This window comes from Perognathus longimembris, chromosome 1, assembly GCF_023159225.1.
Source record: "Perognathus longimembris pacificus isolate PPM17 chromosome 1, ASM2315922v1, whole genome shotgun sequence".
In the NCBI taxonomy this organism is placed as follows: Eukaryota; Metazoa; Chordata; class Mammalia; order Rodentia; family Heteromyidae; genus Perognathus; species Perognathus longimembris.
This window is the reverse complement of record NC_063161.1, coordinates 54338896-54360168: the sequence shown is the minus strand read 5'-3', so window position 1 is coordinate 54360168 and position 21273 is coordinate 54338896. Positions and strand designations below refer to the sequence as shown.

Sequence of the window (21273 nt, the reverse complement as noted above, 5' to 3'; positions counted from 1 at the left end):
CTCTGTATTAGGTATGTAATATGGAGTTCATATGGAATTTGAGGGAAAGGCAAGCTGTGAAGATAACGCTTTAACTAAGGGCAGGGCAGACTCCTTGAACAGAGTTATGTAGGGGTGCTGGTATAGTGGCATATTCAGATTTGCATTTTTGGAAAAGATCACTGGTGGCTACAGGTGTAGAACACAGAAAGCTAGACTGAAGTCAGGGACACAAGACAGAAAATTTTTCTAGAAGTTGTGTGAACTGGAATAGGAAACAGAGGTGATGAACAGATGACTTTCAGCAATAAATAGCAGTAATATCAATAGAGCTTTGTTTTTGTTTTTGTTGCCAGTCCTGGGGCTTGAACTCAGGGCCTGAGCACTGTCCCTGGCTTCTTTTTGCTCAAGGCTAGCACTCTGCCACTTGAGCCACAGTACCACTTCCAGCTTTTTCTATATATATGTGGTGCTGAGGAATTGAACCCAAGGCTTCATGTATACGAGACGAGCACTTTACCACTAGGCCATATTCCCAGCCCCATCAATAGAGCTTTGGATTGTGAAGAGAAAGCTAAGCCAAGGCTTCTGGATTGGGTACTTTGCAGATGGTAGGACCACTCACTGAAGTCCAAAATGCTGGAAGAAGAGTAAATTTGGGAGATGATAGGTTCACTTTCACACTGAATGTCATCATCATGCATGGAGGACATCCAAGTAGAAGTGTGTCCCCAAGGATCAGAGCTTCCCAATTATTGTGCCTCAGGGTTACTGACAATGGGGGAAATTCAGTTCTGTAACCACTGTGATTAGTGAGACCACCCAAAATTAGCTTCATTTCCAACAGTTCCATATCTCTCTCCTAAAACTACTTCCTTTAAAACCCTCTGCACAGCCAAGTGCCAGCAGCTCATGCCTGTAATCCTAGTGACTCAAGGAGGCTGAGATCTGAGAATAATGGTTCAAAGCAAGTGTGGGCAGGGGAGTCTGTGAGACTCTTATTTCCAATTAATCACTAAAAAGCTAGAAGTAGAGCTATGACTCAGGTGGTAGAGTGTCAGCCTTGAGAGAAAAAGCTCAGAGGCAGTTTTGAAACCTTGAGTTAAAGTCCCAGGACTGGCACCAAAAAACAAACAACAGAAAAAAATCCCAAACAATAAAATCCCCCAAAACCCAGCTCTGTAACCCTGCATCTGAGCTCCTTATTCTTTCTTTTTTTTTTTGGCCAGTCCTGGGCCTTGAACTCAGGGCCTGAGCACTGTCCCTGGCTTCCTTTTGCTCAAGGCTAGCACTCTGCTACTTGAGCCAGTGCCACTTCTGGCCGTTTTCTGTATATGTGGTGCTGGGGAATTGAACCCAGGGCCTCATGTATACGAGGCAAGCTCTCTTGCCACTAGGCCATGTCCCCAGCCCTCCTTATATTTATACTTTCTCCTCCTTATACTTTCTTACTGAAAACAAATTATTAGACACAATAAAATAGGTGTTTTCAGAGATTTCTGTTAAAAGCCTTTGGTCTAATAAGCCTTCAGCACAGCACTATATATAGTGCCATCAGAAGGTAAGTAGTAGCACCTTATTTTTATTTAACACTATTGTCTGTAAAAATACCTTTACATTCTTTATGTCGGGGCTGGGAATCTGGCCTAGTGGTAAAGTGCTCATCTCGTATACTTGAAGCCCTGGGTTCGATTCCTCAGCACCACATATGTAGAAGAAAGCTGGAAGTAGCGCTGTGGCTCAAGAGGCAGAGTGCTAGCCTCGAGCAAAAGAAGCCAGGGACAGTGCTCAGGCCAAGTGCAAACCCCAGGACTGGCAACAAAAACAAAACAAACATTCTTTATGTCATCTGGACATAGGAAAAGAAAGGTGTTATTTCAGTTGTACAGATGGGCAAACTATTACTACAGGACAGGAAGTGGATTAAAAGGCAGGTAACAATAAAAAAAAAAACAAACCACACACACACACAAAAAACAAGCAAGCAAGCAAGCCAGACACTGGTGGCGCATGCCTGTAATCCCAGCTACTTAGGAGGCTGAGGTCTGAGGATCACAGTTCAAAGCCAGCCTGGGCAGCAAAGTCTGTGAGACTCTTACCCCAATTAATCACCAAAAAGCTGGAAGTAGAGCTTTGACTCAAGTGGTAGAGTGTCAGTCTTGAACAAAAAGCTCAAGGACAGTGCTCAAGCTCTGAGTTCAAGCCCCAGGACTGGCACAAAAACAAACAAAGAGGTTCACACAGTAAAATTTATGTATATTGTATAATAAAGGCATAAACTATTTTTAGATCCAAATCACTGTCACTGGGTTCAAAATTAAAATATCCAAGATTTTTTTTTTTTTTTTGGTGGTGCTGGAGCCCAAACCCAGGGCTTTGCATATGTTTAGCAAGCAGCCCTAAACAGCAGTTAATGCAGCTTTCTGTTATCTGTGACTACTGGGCACGTTGGAGACTTCACTAGCCCTAGAAAAATAAGATTTTTTTTTCTACTAACTACTTCCAGCTAGTCTAAAACTCTTCATTACAGGATTGTATTCTAAGGCTTTGTCTTTATGGCAGGCCTAGAAAGTCCAGAAAATAACTCTGGAAATCAGATCTGATTTAAGGAACCCTGGGAATGGATATAGTCTCAGGTTAGTATGATCTAAAGTATCTGTAATCCCCAAGGGCTGGTGATACGGTTCAATGATAAATTATATTTGCTCATCATACACAAGACTGTAGTTCCATCCCTAGCACCACAAAACAACAAACCACCTCTAAAAGTAGCCCATTCCACTTCCCACAACCAGGATCACAGTCTTAATTCAGACAGCCTCACTCACTGCTCTATGGATTAATTTCCCCCTGGAATTGTCCTAAACAATGAGAAACAGACACTGATTCTTTCCTTTGTATGCAGTGGATATTGTCCCAAAAAGCTTCTGCCAGGTTTTGAGGCTTCCTCGTTGCCTTACAAGTAACATAATTCTTAGTACAAAACCTTTTTTGGTATCTCTTTCTTGATTTTCCTGTCTTTCCATCTCACTGCCTCCAGAACCCTAATCTGTTTCCTTTTTCTTTTTTGGCCAGTCCTGGGCCTTGGATTCAGGGCCTGAGCACTGTCCCTGGCTTCTTCCCGCTCAAGGCTAGCACTCTGCCACCTGGCCGTTTTCCATATATGTGGTGCTGGGGAATCGAACAGAGAGCTTCATGTGTAGGAGGCAAGCACTCTTGCCACTAGGCCATATTCCCAGCCCCTGTTTCCTTTTTCTTCTTCTATCAGTGATTTAGGGATTGGATGTCTCTTGTGAAATGCTTTGCCCGAAAGAGCAGAAGGCTTCGGTCCCAACTGGTGTTGCCAAAGCAGCATACTAATTCCATGCCATGGTCCTGGGTCAGGATCTGAACAATCTGATTGGCCATATCACCGCAAATGGTGAGGGAGCGGAAGTGGTCAAAATCATGGAGTCCCAGCTTCCGGAGGCGCCTTGCAGCTGCCCGGTAACACTTCCAGGGCTGTGGTTCTACAAGAAGGTAATGGCAGTGGGAAGAAAGGTGGCCCAGGAACTCCCATAGGCCCTGGTCCCCATGGTTCAGATGAATCCACATGGTTATTGACATGCAGAAACCAATGTCAAAAACTGAACGTCCAAACTGGCTTAAGAAAGAGGTCAAAAGAACCTTCCTGGTCTGTTGATTCATGAAGTCCAAGGTGATAAAAGTCAAGGCATCAGGAAAAGGACATTCTTTTTCAGCTCGTTCCACCAGTACTGGATCTATGTCACAACAGAGGAGGCGGAGTTCTCTGGAGGCATCTGAGCAGGTCTCCTCCTCACTTAAGGAAAGGAAGTGTTTGTATAGAGCCACACTCAGATCCTAGAAGAAACCAAAAGATTTTGTCATTGCAGCTCTCAGCCAGTGAGTGAAAGAGATGCCTATCATTGTCTGAGCCTGCTTCTGAGCCTTAGAGGATTCCAGACTCCAAAAACAGTAACCTAAGAAAGTTGCACTTTTTCATCAACAGCCTTTCAGTGCCCTCCAGGGGTCACAGGCTGTAATGCATCATCTCTACATTGACACTGAGGGTAGACTAGCCTACCTGGCTGATGCAGCAAAGGAAACTATAGCAGTATTTTCCAGCTTAAGTCATATACTGGTACACTCACTACCTTTTTTTTTTTTTGGCCAGTCCTGGGACTTGGACTCAGGGCCTGAGCACCGTCCCTGGCTTCTTTTTGCTCAAGACTAGCACTCTGCCACTTGAGCCACAGCTCCACTTCGGGCTTTTTCTACTTATGTGGTGCTTAGGAATTGAACCCAGGGCTTCATGCATGCAAGGTATGCACTCTCACTAAGCCACATTCCCAGCCCCACTACCTTTTTTTTTTTTTTTTTTTTTTTTTAGTATTTCAGACCCAAGGGAAAAGGACAGAGGTCAGAAGCATAACCAATATCCCTTAATAGGTGAGGAATAGAGTAAACATCATCTAACAACAACAACAACAAAAGTTTCTTCAGATGTGTGGTGAGCAAAGTCTGAATTCCAAAACATTCCCATTCAGCCCCACTCTACAGTTTTCAATGTTACTGTCTTACATACTTCACCATCGCCTTCTGAGATTTACTCTGCTCTGTAGCTGCCATTCATCACTTACTATTGACCTGCTTCTAGCCAAATCCAATACTTTGTGATTTTCACCATCTTAGTGTCCTTTATACTATCTCTTTTGTCTTTGATTTATATAACCATCATAACTAACTCAAATTTGTGTTTTGGCTTTTCAAGGCATTTTCCTATTTACTACATCTGCAATTTTTTGTGTAGGTGAAGAAAATGCACAATGGAAATCACTCATATGTCCAATAAGAGTAGTATGGACAAATATGGCATAACCATTAAGATGGAATACTGGCTGGGTATGGTGATGCATACCTGTAATACCAGCTACTGTGGACACAGAGACAGGGAAGAGGACAAAAAAAAAATTGAGACTTCATCTCAGTTTTAAACTAGACAAAGCAGCATGTGCCTACAATCCCAGCTAGGTAGGAGGCCATAGGATAACAGTCTGAGGCCAGTCTTGGGCAAAATTACAAAAACCTACCTGAAAAATAAAGCAAAAAAAGGGGGGAGTGGGGGCATGACTCGAATGGTTAAGTGTTTCTCTAGCAAGTTTAGACCCCAGTATCATCACATACACAAAAAAAGATGGGATACTAATTACCTTTTTTTTTTTTCTTTTGTGATAGTCCTAGGGCTTGGACTTGGGGCCAGGCCACTGTCCCTGAGCTTTGTGCTCAAGGCTAATGCTCTACCACTGAGCCAAACTTCTACTTCTGGCTTTTTGGTGGCTAATTGGAGAGAAGAGTCTCAGACTTTCCTGCTGGCTTCAAACTGTGATCCTTTATTATTGCCTCCTGAGTAGCTAAGATTACAGATATGAGCCACAGTGCACAGCCTGAATAGCAACTTAAAATGAGAGAAATGAAGAAACTTGTCAACCTGTCTAACTTCAGCAACATATATATATATACATATATATTTCTCACAAATATATCTGAGTAAAAGAACAAGTTACAAAGAAAACATGTGGCAAATTTTATATGAAGTCCAAAAGCGAGCAAAAATTAAACTACATAGAAAAATAGCTATAAAGAAAAGCAAAGGAACAGTAATAATACAAGGGCTAGTTGTTACTTCTGGGCCAAGAGGGAAGTCTTGAGCCAGGTGCTATAATCCTAGCTATTCAGAAGGCTAAGATCAGAGGACCAAGATCTGAAGCTAGCCCAAGCAGAAGAGTCTGAGACTTTTATCTCTGATTAACCATCAAAATGTCAGAAGTGGAGCTGCAGCTCAAGTGGTAAAGCAAAAAAGCTAAGGGATAGAATATACCCAGGCTCTGAGTTCAGGGGTGAGCGCGTATGCACGCACACACACACACATACACACATACACACATACACACACACACACACACAAAGAGGTGTCTCATAAACCGAAAATCACAAGGAACTTCCGAGGTACTGAGACTCTTTTATTCTTGACTTGGACAGTGGTCATAAATGTTTGTGTTTCATAATAAGATATATATAGAGTATAGACTTAAGCTTTATGTGCTTTCCTGTACACTTGAAATAGTTCATTAAAAAAAACCTGAAAAAAAATAAAATGAAAGGTCTACAAAAAAAACACAAAAAACCTGGTATTTTAAGTATGGTTCAGAGTCTGGTGACTTATTTGTCCATTGTCATATGGTCAGTACATCACAAGACTTAGGTTATATTAGGTTCCTTCCTCTATTCTAGGCTTTTCTAACATAAACAACCATCAACTGGAAGTACAGATGCTAATTTGATAGATATAGGATAAGAACTAAGATTGTCTTTATTGGGAGTTTGAGGGAGTTTAAAGACAGGGTTTCACTATGCAGCCCAGGCTAACCTAGAACTACTGTTTGTAAAAATAAAACATAAATGCTGGAGTATATACAAGACAAATGCCCTAGAATTTACAAGTATTAGTGCTACACTGTGTGGTAAAAAGACTTACAGCTGGATTTACAGGTTCCAGATATATTTTTTACTATGATGTCATCTCTTATAAGGACCCTTAAGAATGTGAAAATCTATGGATACTCAAGTTCCTTATATAAAATGACATAATATTTGCAAAACATCACCCTACATATATACTACACTTTAATGTCCAGATTGCTTACAACAGTGGTGACTGTATTATTTAGGGGACAATGACATGCAAGGGGAGCCTCAGGCAGCTCTCCATAATCTAAGATTTTTTATTTTTATTTTTGCCAGTCCTGGGGCTCGAACTCAGGGCCTGGGTGCTATCCAAGAGCCTCTTTGTGTTCAAGGCTAGTGCTCTACCACTTGAGCCACAATGCCACTTTTGGCATTTTCTGAGTAGTTTAGTTTTTCTGAGATAAGAGTTTCATGGGCTTTTCTGCCCGGGCTGGCTTTGACCCATGATCCTCAGATCTCAGCCTCCTGAGTAGCTAGGATTACAGGTATGAGCCACCAGTGCGGGGCTCACATTAACTTCTGAAACAAATGTAATCATAGGTGAGATTCCATGCTTCTCTAGGATATCTAAGTGGTTACCAATAGCTGAGAGCCATTTTCCTATTTTTTATGTGGTTTGATTATAATATTTTTATGTTTGACTATTTTGCAGTAAGAAGAGTGGTAAGGACTCCTCTCCTTCACTTTAAGCAGAATGCTGTATTTTCCTTCCAAATTCTTTTCACTGCCTTCGGTGTACTCTGTGTGTGTGTTGGTACCGGGGCTTGAACTCAGGGTCTGGGCATTGTTTCACAGCTCTTTCACTCAAACCTAATGGCTCTAGCTACAGCTCCACTTCTGGCTTTTTTGGTGATTTAAGAATTTTTTTGGTGAGATTTAAGAATTTCATGGACTTTCCTGCCCGGGCTGGCTTCCAACTGTGATCCTCGAATCTCAGCCTCCTGAGTAGCTAGGATTATAAGGATAAGCCACCGACGCCTGTCTCTACCAATGATTTTTTTTTTTTTTAAGTAAAGGCACCAGACCTCTGGGTCTGTCCTGAACTACGGTAAGTAAGTATTAGCACACACGATCCTTAAATTCCAGGCATGATTCTGGCATCCCTGGCTCATCTATCTCAGTGAACTAATTTTAATTCCAAGCTCCCATACGTTGAGTCCCCCGAAGTTCCCTTTCCTCAGCAGATGGCTGGCTGGCAACTGCGCCAGAAGTCCAAATAAGGTGACCCTCCTCAACCAGGGGTCTCTGGCTGAGGAAGCCAGGCAACGATGGCTCACTCGGGAGGCTGAGATCTGAGGATCACGGTTTGAAGCCAGCCCGGCGAAAGAAAGTGCTCGAGGCTCTCCTGCCCAAAGCCGGAAGCGGAGCTGTGGCTCCAATGTGGTAGAGCGCTAGCGTCGAGCAAAAAAAGGCGCCGGGACAGCGCCAGGGTTGGTCAACGCTACCCTTCAAGCCCGTCAGGGGCAAGACTCGGAGGTGTGGTGGCCGGCCGCGGTGCTCCCGCGCTCGGAGCCCTCCCCGTCACTCACCCCGGAGTTACACCCCACGTCGAGCCCCAGGATCGGCCTCTTCTCCGGACCCTCCTCGGGAGGAAAGAGCCGTCGAAGTAGCTCCGGGGGCAGAAGGCAGACCCGTTGCTCCGGAGGGTGGAAGCGGGAATAGTGAGGGAAGTTTCCGAACGGGGCGGCCCCGGGTTCCAGAACTCGAGAATCCTCCGACGCTGCGGGATCCTCAGCGCCCCCTCCCGCCAGCCTCGCGGACGCCGCCATGAGCTCCAGTCCCGCCCCGCACCCAGGCGGAACCGGAAGCCGGAAGCCGGGGGTGGGCGGGGCAGAAGCGGCTCGGCGTCGTGTGCGCGTGCGCGGAGTGGCTGAGCGCCGTCGTGGCGGAGGGCGCTCTCGGTCGAGCGCTCCTGCGGCGGTTAGCTGCGTCTTCTCCCTTTTACGGGGAGCACATGAGCGCTCGGAAGAAGGAGTCTGTCGGTTGGTATTTCCACCCCCTTTCCTCGTACTGGGGATTGAACACAGTGCATGTTACGCAGGACGCTGAACCGCGTGAGCCACGCCCCCAGCTCTTTGTCTTTTTTTTTTTTTTGCCAGTCTTGGGCCTTGAACTCAGGGCCTGAGCACTGTCCCTGGCTTCCTTTTGCTCAAGGCTAACACTCTGCCACTTGAGCCACAGCGCTACTTTTGGCCATTTTCAATGTATGTGGTGCTGGGGAATCGAACCCAGGGCTTCATGTATACGAGGCAAGCACTCTTGCCACTAGGCCATATCCCCAGCCCTTTTCTTTGTATTTTGTTACCCAGAAACACGGGCTAGCTCTGGCCTCGAACTCATGATCTCTTTGTCTCCACCTTTGAAGGAGAGCTAATCGACCTGTAAGACCTGCTTTCCCCTTCTTTCCTTCCTTTCTTTGAGGGGGTGGAGGGAAGGCTGGAGAAGAACTGAGGAATCATACTGGGCAGCTAGAAGGTACAGCACTTCCAGCATGGACAGCAGAGTTGTGTTGCCTGTCCTCTTTCTTGCCTACCCTAAAGGTATCTTCTGCTGTAGGAGGCCAACAGTTTGTTAAACTAATAAGGGACTGAAGTATGACTCCTGTAGAAGTTCTAAAAGGAGTTAAATCGGGTCATTTTCCTTCTAATTTTCACTTTTTTGGGGTGCCAGTCCAGAGGCTTAATCTCAGAGCCTGAATGCTGTCCCTGAGCTTTCTTGCCCAAGTATAGCACTCTACCACTTTAGCCACAGCTCCGTTTCCCGCCTTTTTGGAACTTAATTGGAGATAGGAGTCTCACAAAGTTTCCTGCCCAGGCATGTTCCTCAGATCTCAGCCTCCTGAGTAGTCAGGATAATAAGCATGAGCCATCAGTGCCCAGCCCCACTCTGCTTTTTTCTAATCTTCTTCTCCTCCTCCTTCTTCTTCTTCTGACATGGACATGCTCTGAGTTTTCAAAACATGGTTTACCAGGAGGAAAACAGGCAACAAGCCCAGATAATGAAAGGCAGGCTCTTCCTGATCAAAGGTTTTTCCAGAAATGAAGATAGATGTGGGCCTGATAGTGCTACAGGTGACCTAAAGTGCCTCAGAAGTGACCTCATAAAGAGGCACTTTAATTTGACCCACTGGTTACTTTTCTTTTCTTTTTTTTTTTTGGCCAGTCCTGGGCCTTGGACTCAGGGCCTGAGCACTGTCCCTGGCTTCTTCCCGCTCAAGGCTAGCACTCTGCCACTTGAGCCACAGCGCCGCTTCTGGCCGTTTTCTGTATATGTGGTGCTGGGGAATCGAACCTAGGGCCTCGTGTATCCGAGGCAGGCACTCTTGCCACTAGGCTATATCCCCAGCCCCCACTGGTTACTTTTCTAACCTGTATTCATTTGGGAGCGCCTGATTAATCCAAGACACTCTCAGGCTGTGGTCATCTCCAACACCTTCGGGCAGTTGTAGTGGTACCTCGGAACTTGCTGTGTACTTTGGTTGGCCAGGTTTTGTGGAGCCAAATGCTTAGACAATTCAATGGGATGTGTGAGGGGGCTGGAGTGGGGGGTGGAGGTATCTCCTCTCTGAGAAAAACAAAACAAAACACCACCAAATTACAAATACAAAAATAGCTATGACAGAGAATGTGTTTGTAATGAGAAATCACAAAAATTTAAAAAGCTGACATGAATCACAAGCATCACAAAAGATTTTCATAATAATTTGGTTAATTAAATGCCAGTCATATTGGGATATTTTCCTTAATCTTTTTGGCTGCACACTATTTGATTACTTCTTTGTTTGAGAATAACATTTTAGAGAGAAACCAGAAAGAATTCAATCTTAGCATGGTGGACCAGATTTATCTTTTTTTTTTGTTTTTGGCCAGTCCTGGGCCTTGGACTCAGGGCCTGAGCACTGTCCCTGGCTTCTTCCCGCTCAAGGCTAGCACTCTGCCACTTGAGCCACAGCGCCGCTTCTGGCTGTTTTCTGTATATGTGGTGCTGGGGAATCGAACCTAGGGCCTCGTGTATCCGAGGCAGGCACTCGTACCACTAGGCTATATCCCCAGCCCAGATTTATCTTTTATTACTTGATAACTTAAAAATTTGTGCCAATGCTGGGTGCCAGTGGCTCACACCTGTAATTGTTGCTACTCTGGAGGCTGAGATCTGAGGATCACAGTGCAAAGCCAGCCTGGGTAGGAAACTCTGAGAGACTCATCTCCAATAAACTACTGAAAAAAGCTGGAAGTGGCGCTATAGCTCAAGTGGTAGAGAGCTCACCTTGAGTAAAAGAAGCTCAGAGACAGCACCCAGGCCCTGAGATCAAGCCCTGGGACTGGCAAAACAAACAAACAAAAAGCATCAAAAATTTAAGCATAGGAGTTAAAAAGAAAAAAATTTAATTAAAAAGAAGCATAGGAATTTTAAAAAAGAAAAGAATGAGCTGAGCATGGTGGCACACACCTGTAATTCCATCACTCAGGAGGTACAGGAAGGATCATGAGTTCAAGCTACAGGAGACCCTGTATTACAAAACCAAGGGCCAGGCACTGGTGGCTCACACCTGAAATCCTAGCTACTCAGAAGGCTGAGATCTGAGGATTGTGATTCAGAGTCAGCCTGGGTGGGAAAGTTTGTGAGACTCGTCTCCAATTAACCACTAGAAAATCAGAAGTGACATTGTGGCTCAGAGTGATAGAGCACCAGCCTTGAGCAAAAAGCGCTTAGGGACAGTGCCCAGGCCCTGAGTTTAAGCCCCATCACCAACCAAAAGAAAAAAAGAAAGAAAAGAAACCAAAGGACTGGGATGTCCTTCATTGGCAGCATGCTGCCTGGCTTGTACAAGCCCTGAGTTTGAACACAACATCTCAAAAAATAAAAATAAAAACAATCCCTCCCCCAGGTATGTTATTGAGTATATTGCCAACTAGAAAAACTTGTTTTGATTAGTATTGGTATGTGATAAAATCCTCTGTTTATAGTCTCATGGCTGATGATTGGAAGAATTTTCTTCAGACTGTCTTCTGGCTTCATGTATTTCAAGCCTTAATTCTCCTCTACTCCCACATACTTCCGGTGCTAGGTGCTGTGAGACTTGTTTATATCCTCATTTGACCTGTGACTGTACATATAGGCCACAGCACCAGGTGAGTCACATAATGGGTGGATAAGGTATACTTAGTACTCCTGGAAGGTATTCCTACACCTGGGCAATGGGTAGTAACTATGCATGGAAGTGACTGAAACTATGAATAGATCCCAAACACAACATATTCCCAACTAAACTTTCCCTGGATCTCAAAAATGCCAATGGCTTCTCCTGTGTGGTCTAACACAGGAGAAAATATGAAGGAGGGGAAATAGATAATAGCCATAACCAACTGTAAGAGAACATTTTACTTTTTCAAATTCTACATATATGCTTGGGCTTCATTAGCTACATGGAAAATTCATTTTTGTTGTGCTCAGAACATGTATCCAAGCAGGGTTAAAAGGAAGAGGTAGGGGCTGGGAATATGGCCTAGTGGCAAGAGAGCCTGCCTTGTATACATGAAGCCCTGGGTTCAATTCCCCAGTACCATATATATGGAAAACGACCAGAAGTGGCGCTGTGGCTCAAGTGGCAGAGTGCTAGCCTTGAGCAAAAAGGAAGCCAGGGACAGTGCTCAGGCCCTGAGTCCAAGGCCCAGGACTGGCCAAAAAAAAAAAAAAAAAAGAAGAAGAGGTACTTCTCATATGTTAGTATGGACAATATGGAACAGAGTATGGAGTTTCCTCCAAAACTTGAAGCTAGGGATTGGAGGCATGGCTTAGCTGGTAGAGAGCCAGCCAGTGAGCACGGCATCAGGTATTGAGTTTGAGTCTCAGTCTTGCAACAACAAAGAGAGAGAGAGAGAGAGAGAGAGAGAGAGAGAGAGAGAGAGAGAGAGAGAGAGGAAGGAAGGAAGGAACGAAGGAAGAAAAGAAGGAATGAAGGAAGGAAGGAAAGAAAACTTGAAACTAGAACTACCTTGTGATCCAGTGATCCTACTACTGGGTATATATTACAAAGGAAAGGAAATCAGTTTGTTAAAGAGACTTTACTCTTTTTTTTTTTTTTGGCCAGTATTGGTCTTGAACTCAGGTCTTCTCACTCTTGTTTGACCTTTTAGCTAGTGTTCAACCACTTGAGCCACACCTCTACTTTCAGCCTTTTGCTCGTCACTTGGAGATAAAATTCTCTTGGATTTGTCTGTCTGGGCAGGCTTTGAACCAGGATCCTCAGATCTCAACCTCCTGAATGCTAATATTACAGGCATGAACCACCCCATCCTTGCCTGCACTTATGTTTATTGCTGCATTGTTCACAATAGCCAAAGGATGAAATCAACTTAGGTGTCTATTGATGAATGAATGAATGGAGAAATTGGGTTTATATATAGAATAGAATTTTATTCAGCCATAAGTAAATGAATAAAATTCTGTCATTTGCCACAGGGTGGATGGAACTGGAGAACATTATGTTAAATGAAAGACAAATAATGCATGTTCTCATTTGTACATGAAAGCTAAAAAGGATTGATCCCAAAAATAAGAGTATCATAATGGTTACCAAAGACTGGAAAGGTGCCAGGGAAGAGAAGATGGAGAGAAAATGGTGAGTACCAGAAGCATCTTCTATGTTAGCATAGCAGCATTTACTTATACATTTTCTAACACAAATGATAAGTATTTGGAGTGGTAGACTATGCTGATCTGATTACTATTATATGTATTATATATATATATACATATATATATGTATATATGACTATCATACCATGCTCCACAAGTATGTAATACCATTGTAAGTTGGGTCATTAAATGTCCTCCAGGGACTCTTGTGTTGAACACTTTGTTCCCAGCTGATGGCACCCTTTGGGAGGTGGTGGAAACTTAAGAAGTTGGGGCCTAATGGAAGGAAGTTAGGACATACCCTGATTCAGAGGCCTCCCTGCCTGCATTCCTCATCTCAGAACTGGCTTCTTGCTGGAGTGTGGCCTGCCTGTGTGCCTAGCACTCTGTAGGCTGAGGCAGGCAAGTTGGAGGCCAGCCTGGGCTACATAGTGAGACACTGTCTCAAAAGGAAAAAGCATCTATTTAGAAGTCTCTGGTCTACATGGATCTCTAGCTGTTGTGGCTGTTTTCTCTCCTCCAATGTGGGTGGCATCTTCTCCCTCATCTGTGACATCTATAGAAGTGCTTTCTACACGCTGGACACCTAAGAAAAGCTACTGATTGTTTTCTTTACTGTCTGCTGACTCTTGCCCCTGCTGCTTTTTCTGTCACCTTCCCAGATGTGGTCTGAGCTCTTCCACAGTCCAGTTGAACTTATACCAGAATCTTGTTAGAGAAAAGGATAAAGTTCCTGGCAGCTCTGTTGTGATGGCTTCCCCTCTCATATGCTGACCCCAGCGCCACTGTCCTCACAGGAACCTGATGACATAAACATCAACTCAGATGCCTTCTACTCCTCCCCATGGTCATTTGTGCAAAAACTTGGATAAGTCACTGCAACCCCTGCTTCTTACTTTCCTCCTAGTTAAATGAAACATTTGGAATAGATGGATTTTTTCCTCCCTTCTTCCCTCTTTCCTTCGCCCTTTTTCTCTTCCTTCATTTTCCCTTTCCTTTGTTTCCTCTATTTTCCCTTTCATTTCCTCCTTCCCTCTCCTTCCCTTTCTGTCCCTTTCTTCCTTCCCCTTCCTTCCCTCTACTTTTTCCTCCCCATCTCTTCCCCTCCCTTCCTCTACCTTTTCCTTCCTTTTCCTTCCTCCTGTTGAACACATGCACCATATGTCCTGTAGATTCTAAGTGAACTTGACAGCTCTAGGAAGTTTCAGTTGTATAGATTCACAGCTGCTATTTTTGAGGAGCTGTCCCAGTATTTTAAGGAAACATTTTGGCTCAAAATAAGGAAGAGACTTGTAATAGAGCCACCAACCAAAGAACAGTCTCTCATGACCCAGTGAGCCTGTCAGTGTGGAGGGGCCTCCCAGGGATTCCGTCTAGCGCTGGAACCCTGAGAGCCTCTGGGAGGGGTTTACTGAGCAAGTAGACAAGTTATCATTTCTTTGTGGGCTTTAATTCACATGATGCTCCAACAGAAGGGACTCTGCAAGTTGTCCCACTGCTCTGAGTTACTTACACATAGACTCCAGTAGGCATTCTGAGGTGTCGTGCAAAAGGCAGACAGAATCATTAGCAAGGTGGCTGTGGCTCACACCTATAGTCCTACCTGGAAGGTTGATCTCTGAGGCTCATGGTTTGAAGCCAACCTGGAAAAGTCCATGAGGCACTCATCTCCAATTAACCACCAAAATGCCAGAACTGGAGGTGTGGCTCAAGTGGTAGAGCACCAGCCTTGAGTGAAAAGGCTCAGGCACAGTGTCTAGGCTCTGAGTTCAAGCCCCAGTACTGGCACACTAAGGAAGTAAATTGAAAAAAATAACCCAGCTCAGGTGTCATAGTAATTCTTTTATTCATATTTTCAGCCATTCATAGACCCTGGGGAGGTGAACCCAGGGAAGAAGAGGGATGAGGAACTTAGAGAACTTGTTGAAGCAGAAGGGTGCATCTGGAAGTATGGTGGGCAAGCACTTGCTCTGGTGCTGTCCTCAGAGATGCTGGAAAACTCAGGACTGTGGCTGTGTAGAGGTGGTTTCACAAAGACAAGTAAACAGTATCCAAGAGATGTGACAAAAGCGACATTGTTGGCCAAAAAGGAAAGGCTGAAAAGGAAATCTGACAGCCAGGTCCTTCCTGCCTCCTCCCTCTCTCCCCGCCTCCTTTGTCTTCCCACTCACTGTACCAGGCTCTGCTTTTTCCTCAAGTAGCCACTAGAGGGCAGCCACAGAGCTTGTGTAAAAAAATTCCAACTTTCTCCAGGTGGGCCAGGGAAGATTGCTGGCTCTCTCTAGTTAAAAACAAATAGTCTTGCCCCACCCATGCTAAAATGAGCACCCAGGAGGTGTCTTTCCTCTGTAGCTTTGTGGCACCTGCCCAGGTTTGGCTTCAGTTTCTCATCATACTAATCTTGCATTCCTCATAATTCCTGCCCCTCCCCCATTGCCCATCCCCACCATTCCTCCTAAAACCCATCCAGTCACTTGGATGGTGGGTCACATGGTCACAGGTGGGACACCTGGGCTTGGACTCTGCTCCTACTGACAGCTCAGTGGTGCCCTAACCTCTGCTCAGGACCCTGGGTAGGAGAAAGAAGCACACTTCCCGGATCTCCCCCTCCCTCCAAAAAAGAGCCATCTTTGAGATGACTGTGATTTGTGCCCAGATTCTGTTACTTATTGTCTGAGGGTTTGCTCTTTCCTTGGCCTTTTGGAGTTTAGCTTTGGAAATATTTCTCAGTCCTGCCTCTGTAGGAAGAGGAGGACTTAGACAAGTAGATTCTGGGAAGCTGGCCAGCATGTGTGTGGCAGGTCAGTGAAAAGGTGTAGGCCTTTGTAACCCTTTCTGGAACTGAAGCCAGAGATAAGAGAGGAATCCAAAGGGCCTTGAGGAGTGAGGAAAAACTACATGAAGTGTAATCCATGTTCTGGTGCCTCTGCCTATACCACACTGGCCAGGCCATTTCCATTTTGTAGATATGAAAACTGGAGCACAGCCAGCAGTTGGTGCTCACGCCTTTAATCCTAGCTTCTCAGAAGGCTGAGATCTGAGGATCCCAGTTTGAACCCAGCCTTGGCAGAAGTCCATGAGACTTTTATCTCGGATTAACTATCAAAATGCTGCAAGTAGAGGTGGGACTCAAGTGGTAGAGCACCAGCCTTGATCAAAAAAAGATAAGGGGGCTGGGAATATGGCCTAGTGGCAAGAGTGTTTGCCTCGTACACATGAGGCCCTGGGTTCAATTCCCCAGCACCACATATACAGAAAACAGCCAGAAGTGGTGCTGTGGTTCAAGTGGCAGAGTGCTAGCCTTGAGCAAAAAGAAGCCAGGGACAGTGCTCAGGCCCTGAGTTCAAGGCCCAGGACTGGTCCCCCCCCCCCAAAAAAAGCTAAGGGACAGTGCCAAGGCCCTGAGTTCAAGCCTCAGTATCAAAGGAAAACAAAACAAAACAAAACAAAAGCACCTGAATCACAGACAGCAAGAAACTTTTGCCTAATGCCATGAATGTGTTGGCAAGAAGGCTAGGAATCAGAAACCAGAAATCCTGCTTCCCAGATGGTAGCCAGGTGGAGGAAAATCTGAGTGCAGAATCTGGTGATGCAAGACTGGGTGGCATTGCAGACCACTGGTCCCTTGAGACGTCAGGGCTCTACCACCCATATCAGTTTCATTCCAGCCCCCTCCCCTCCCTCAGGCTGGAGGGCATAAGTGATGCCATTTGCATGAGGCAGCTGTGGGGGGCTCTGCGACCTTGGACTCATTACCAAGCCTTTGTGAGCACTTTGGCTTTGCCCTCCCTCTGCTGTGGACGCAGAGGATTGCTGCAATGGATTAATTTAGGCCAACTGGCATCCCATTCGCGGTCCTTGGTTCCTTCTCTTCTCCAATACCCAAGACAGAATAAAACTTCACACGCTTTTGCAATATTTCTTGAAAGTTAGAAATAGGAAGGGTGGGAGGGGGGAGGGTTGGGGTCCAGAATAGAGAGCGTACCTAATCACATTACCTGGGACCCAAATGGAACACCCCCCAGGATATGAGGAGGGGGAAGCCAAGGGAGGGGTCCCCCTCAGAGCCTCTTTGCTTCCACCCAGTAACTTTCCACTGGCTCAGAGTTGGCCACGTGCATACGCTGGCTGCATGCTGTCCCAGGTGTGGCCCCCTGGTCCCCTCCCCAGCTGGCATTTGGCCAGGGGGCCGGATGACTGACGCACGCCCTGCCTGAGATCCCAGCCTCCTGCAGGCTGATAAGGAGTCCTGGCTTCATCTCATGGGACCAGCTCAAGGGATTGGCCCTGGCTGTTAGCATCGGCTGGACAGCTTCCAAAATGGAGAGATATGGAGATAAGGGGGGCAAGGGCTCAGGGCCTCTGAGCTCAGTGACTGGCCGGGAAGCTGGGGGATGGGACTCCTTAAGGCCTCAGGAGACCCAGCTGGAGGTGAGCCAGCAGGTGGCAGCAGATGGTGGTGAGCTTAGTAAACAAGAGGTGCAGGAGGGACTGGGGCAGTTTTAGGTGAGGGCTGGGGACAGGGCAGAATTCTCCCACATGGGGCTGGCCCAGCAGCTAGAACTGCCTCTTCCAAAAAGCTCCCACACCTTACTTCTGTGGGAGCAGCTCTAGGGTGTGGGGTGTGGAAGGAGGAGAAGGAGAAGATGTGTATGTTCCAAACACTTCCCAAGAGGATGTAGGGCTGGATGACTGACCCCACATGGCTCTCCGCTCTCACCTCTGGTCAGGACCCTAGAGGGCCAACTGAGGGAAATCACAGAGGCTAGGGACTTGGCCTTAGGGCTCAAGTCCCTAGAATAAGCCACTGGTTCTAGAGCCAAGAGATAATGGGCATCCTGGGACCCCATCACCCCCCTCCCCTGCACATCTCCTCATCCCGTAGCTGTGCCGCCCTCCCAAACCCCTTTCTTACAGTGTCAGTGCTTGAACCAGAAAAGTCAGAGGAAGCATAGACTGGATGAAGGACAGTGTGGCCAGGGTTGCCTAACATGGCAACTCTAGGAGTCTTAGGGGTCATAGGTCACACCCAGGCTTCCGGGGGTCAACTTCCCACCTCCTTGTCCTGTGAGTCCTCAAACAGAAAGGGGCCCTCAGCCTTGACTCTCCCAATGTAGAAGCTGTAATTGGGGAGAAAGGGGTGGTACAAAGGATGGTGCGGTCTCAGTTCCATGGCCCCAAAGGATGGCGTATGTACAAGTGGCAGAAGGCAGGGTGAGGGCAGGCCAAGGGCACGAGCGCTGGCCACAGGCTGGCTGCAGCGAGTTTATGAGTGGCATCGCAGGGGCACAGAGAGGTCACAGGAGGGGGTGGGGGCATTCTCGGCAGGAAGGTGGGGATAGGAAAGGTTCTCATTCTCGGTTGGTGCCAAATAGCTGCAGGAAGAAGGTGAAGATATAGATAATGTCTAGGTAAATGTTGAGGGCTCCAAAAATATACTCCTCAGGGCTCAGCGAGTGGCGTCGGCTACCCATCAGCAACTGGGTGTCAAATGCCAGGAACTGGGGGAGAAGGAGAGAGAGAGAGGTCATAGGTCAAGCACTGTGAAATGAGGGCAAGCCCGATTTTTTTTTTTTTTTGATGCCAGTATTGAGGCTTGAACTCAGGGTCTTGATGCTGTCCCTGAGCTTTTTATTCAAGACTGGCACTCTACCACTTGAGTCACAGCTCCATTTCTAGCTTTTTGGTGGTTCATTGGAGAAAAATGTTTCATGAACTTTCTTCCTGCCTGGGCTGGCTTTGAGCCTGGATCCTCAGATCTCAAGGATTACAGGATTAGCTAGGATTACAGGCTTGAACTACCGATGCCCTCGGCCTCCACCTCTGATTTTCTTATTCTCACCTCTACCTGACTGCTTAGTGACAGTCTGGAATCTAGAACTTTCTCAACATCTATTTACAGAGCACTTACTATGGTGATAAGCACAGAAGCCTAGCAGAGAGCTTAGTGTGTCTTAGTGTGTTGAGTGGAATCAGTAAACAATACAAAGTGCTGGGGGTGGGGGGACTGGGTGGCAGGAAGTTAGGAGGGAACCTTCAGGCTGAGCCTAGTTTTGTTTTCCCCCCATTTCCCTGAATGCCCTGGTTTTTGTGGGAGGGTAAAGGTTTGAGTACTCCAAGTACTAGCAAGCAGGAACCGAATGAGCATTTGTTAGGTGCTGCATAGACATCAGCCCATTTAAATAGTCTCACTAATTACCCTGTCCTGTTGGATTTATCATCCCCAGAGCAAACTGAGGCCAGATAGGCTAAATATTTGCCCCAGTTCACATAGAAAGTGGCCAGCCCAGGATTTGAACCAGAGTAGGCCAGTTTCAGAGCCTCTGCATGGAACTATTCTTCCTTGCTGTCTAAAGGCAGTACAGGTGAATGTGTTTTCTCCCTGCAGCACTGACATGGCCTCGTGGATTCTGGATGGATTCTCAAGCCCTGGCTGCTCCCTGCTGGCCACCAACTACTGCCCCGAGTAGGCCTTCCTTCTGTCCACAGTGACTCTTCTCTTCCTATGTAGCTTTCCCCTAGGTCTAACCTAGAATCAGCACATGAAATCTGGCAACCATGGTGCTTCCTTCTAAAGAGAGAGGCCAAAAGGTACACAGTATTAAAAGAGGGTAAGAACCGGGTGCTGGTGGCTCAATGCCTGTAATCCTAGCTACTCAGAAGGGTGAGATCTGAGGATCATGGTTTGAAGCCAACTCAGGCTTCAACCCAGTGAGACTCTTATCTCCAATTCGCCACTTAAAAACTGGAAGTGAAGCTGTGGATGAAAGTGGTAGAGTACTAGCCTTGAGCTAAAGAGCTTAGGGACATCGCCCAGGTCCTGAGTTCAAGACTCACAGCAGACAAAAATAATTAATTAATTAAAAAATAACTAAAAGGTGGTCTGGGAATATGGCCTACTGGCAAGAGTGCTTGCCTCATACACATGAAGCCCTGGGTTCGATTCCCCAGCACCACGTATGCAGAAAATAGCCAGAGGTGGCGCTGTGGCTCACGTGGCAGGGTGCTAGCCTTGAGCAAAGAGAAGCCAGGGACAGTGCTCAGGCCCTGAGTCCAAGGCCCAGGACTGGCAAAAACAATTTAAAAAAACCTAAAAGGGGTAAGAGCCATTAGTTTATGGAGACTACTTTTTTTCTTTTTCTTTCCTTCCTTCCTTCCTTCCTTCCTTCCTTCCTTCCTTCCTTCCTTCCTTCCTTCCTTCCTTCCTTCCTTCCTTCCTTCCTTCCTTCCCTTCAGTATTAAGGATTGAATTCATAACACTTGAAACAAACCTCTAGCCCTTTTTGCCTTCATTATTTTCAAGGTGAGCTACAATTTTTTTTTTTTTTTTTGCCAGTCCTGGGCCTTGGACTCAGGGCCTGAGCACTGTTCCTGGCTTCTTCCCGCTCAAGGCTAGCACTCTGCCACCTGAGCCACAGCGCTCCTTCTGGCCGTTTTCCATATATGTGGTGCTGGGGAATTGAACCCTGAGCTTCATGTGTAGAAGGCAAGCACTCTTGCCACTAGGCCATATTCCCAGCCCACAATTTTCCTACTTGTGCATCTCCATGTTGCTGGAGATGACAGCAGGCACATGACACTGTGCTCAGCCATTGATTGAGATGGAATCTCACAGACTTCTTTTTACCCGGGGTGGCTTCAAATCATGATCCCCTGATCCTGTCTCCCAAGTAGCTAGCATTATGGTGCTTGAACCACTACACCTGGTGAAATCTGCAATTCTTTAAATCCATTTATACTTTTGTAAACTGGGCTATGTCCCTCTCTTCCATCACTTATATGTGGGAGACTTGTGTTCCTGAGTCTTCTGAAACTCATTTGTATACAAAAGTGTGTGTGTGTGTGTGTGTGTGTGTGTGTGTGTGTGTAACAGCTGTATGCCAGGGACTTGCTGAGTGCTGAAGAGACAATGGGGCACACAAAGCTATGTCAGCTTTGGGGGGGGTTCACTGCTGAGTGGGTGACACCTACAGATAATGACCAGAAACACTGGTACAATCTATAATTAGGGTTGTGGAGGAGGGAGTTTCTGATTGGGTATCCCAGGAGAGGTGACATTTTACCTGAGGTGTGAATGATGAGTAGGAGTTTGTGGACAGAGAAGACCTGGCGCAGGCGCTGGGGACTGGA

The 21273-nt window shown here is 46.2% G+C and overlaps 2 protein-coding genes and 1 long non-coding RNA gene across 5 annotated transcripts in view; 1 reads left to right on the top strand and 2 right to left on the bottom strand.

Annotated features, from left to right (window-relative positions):
• Window positions 1–2210: 2210 nt before the first annotated feature.
• On the bottom strand, window positions 2211–8291 carry Bcdin3d (BCDIN3 domain containing RNA methyltransferase). 2 transcript variants are annotated; one of them, XM_048364827.1, is made up of 3 exons: window positions 8034–8291; window positions 3229–3840; window positions 2211–3035 (listed from the first exon to the last, which is right to left on the bottom strand). In XM_048364827.1, exons 1-2 carry the CDS (start codon window positions 8271–8273, stop codon window positions 3244–3246), a joined length of 837 nt encoding a protein of 278 aa, XP_048220784.1. In that variant the 5' UTR covers window positions 8274–8291; the 3' UTR covers window positions 2211–3035; window positions 3229–3243. The 2 variants fall into 2 exon arrangements, with proteins under 2 accessions (XP_048220784.1, XP_048220795.1); XM_048364838.1 differs by having other exon boundaries at window positions 2211–3044; window positions 3238–3840.
• Window positions 6982–21002, top strand: LOC125364986. Its single transcript, XR_007213613.1, has 3 exons — window positions 6982–7246; window positions 14965–14969; window positions 20975–21002. It is a non-coding gene; the product is annotated as an uncharacterized LOC125364986 (long non-coding RNA).
• Window positions 18495–21273, bottom strand: part of Faim2 (Fas apoptotic inhibitory molecule 2) — a 37836-nt gene continuing 35057 nt past the window's right edge. For both annotated transcript variants that reach the window (XM_048364809.1, XM_048364817.1), the window contains exon 12: window positions 18495–18644. In XM_048364809.1, the coding sequence (XP_048220766.1) occupies window positions 18495–18644 (150 nt within the window). The remainder of the gene's footprint in view (window positions 18645–21273) is intronic.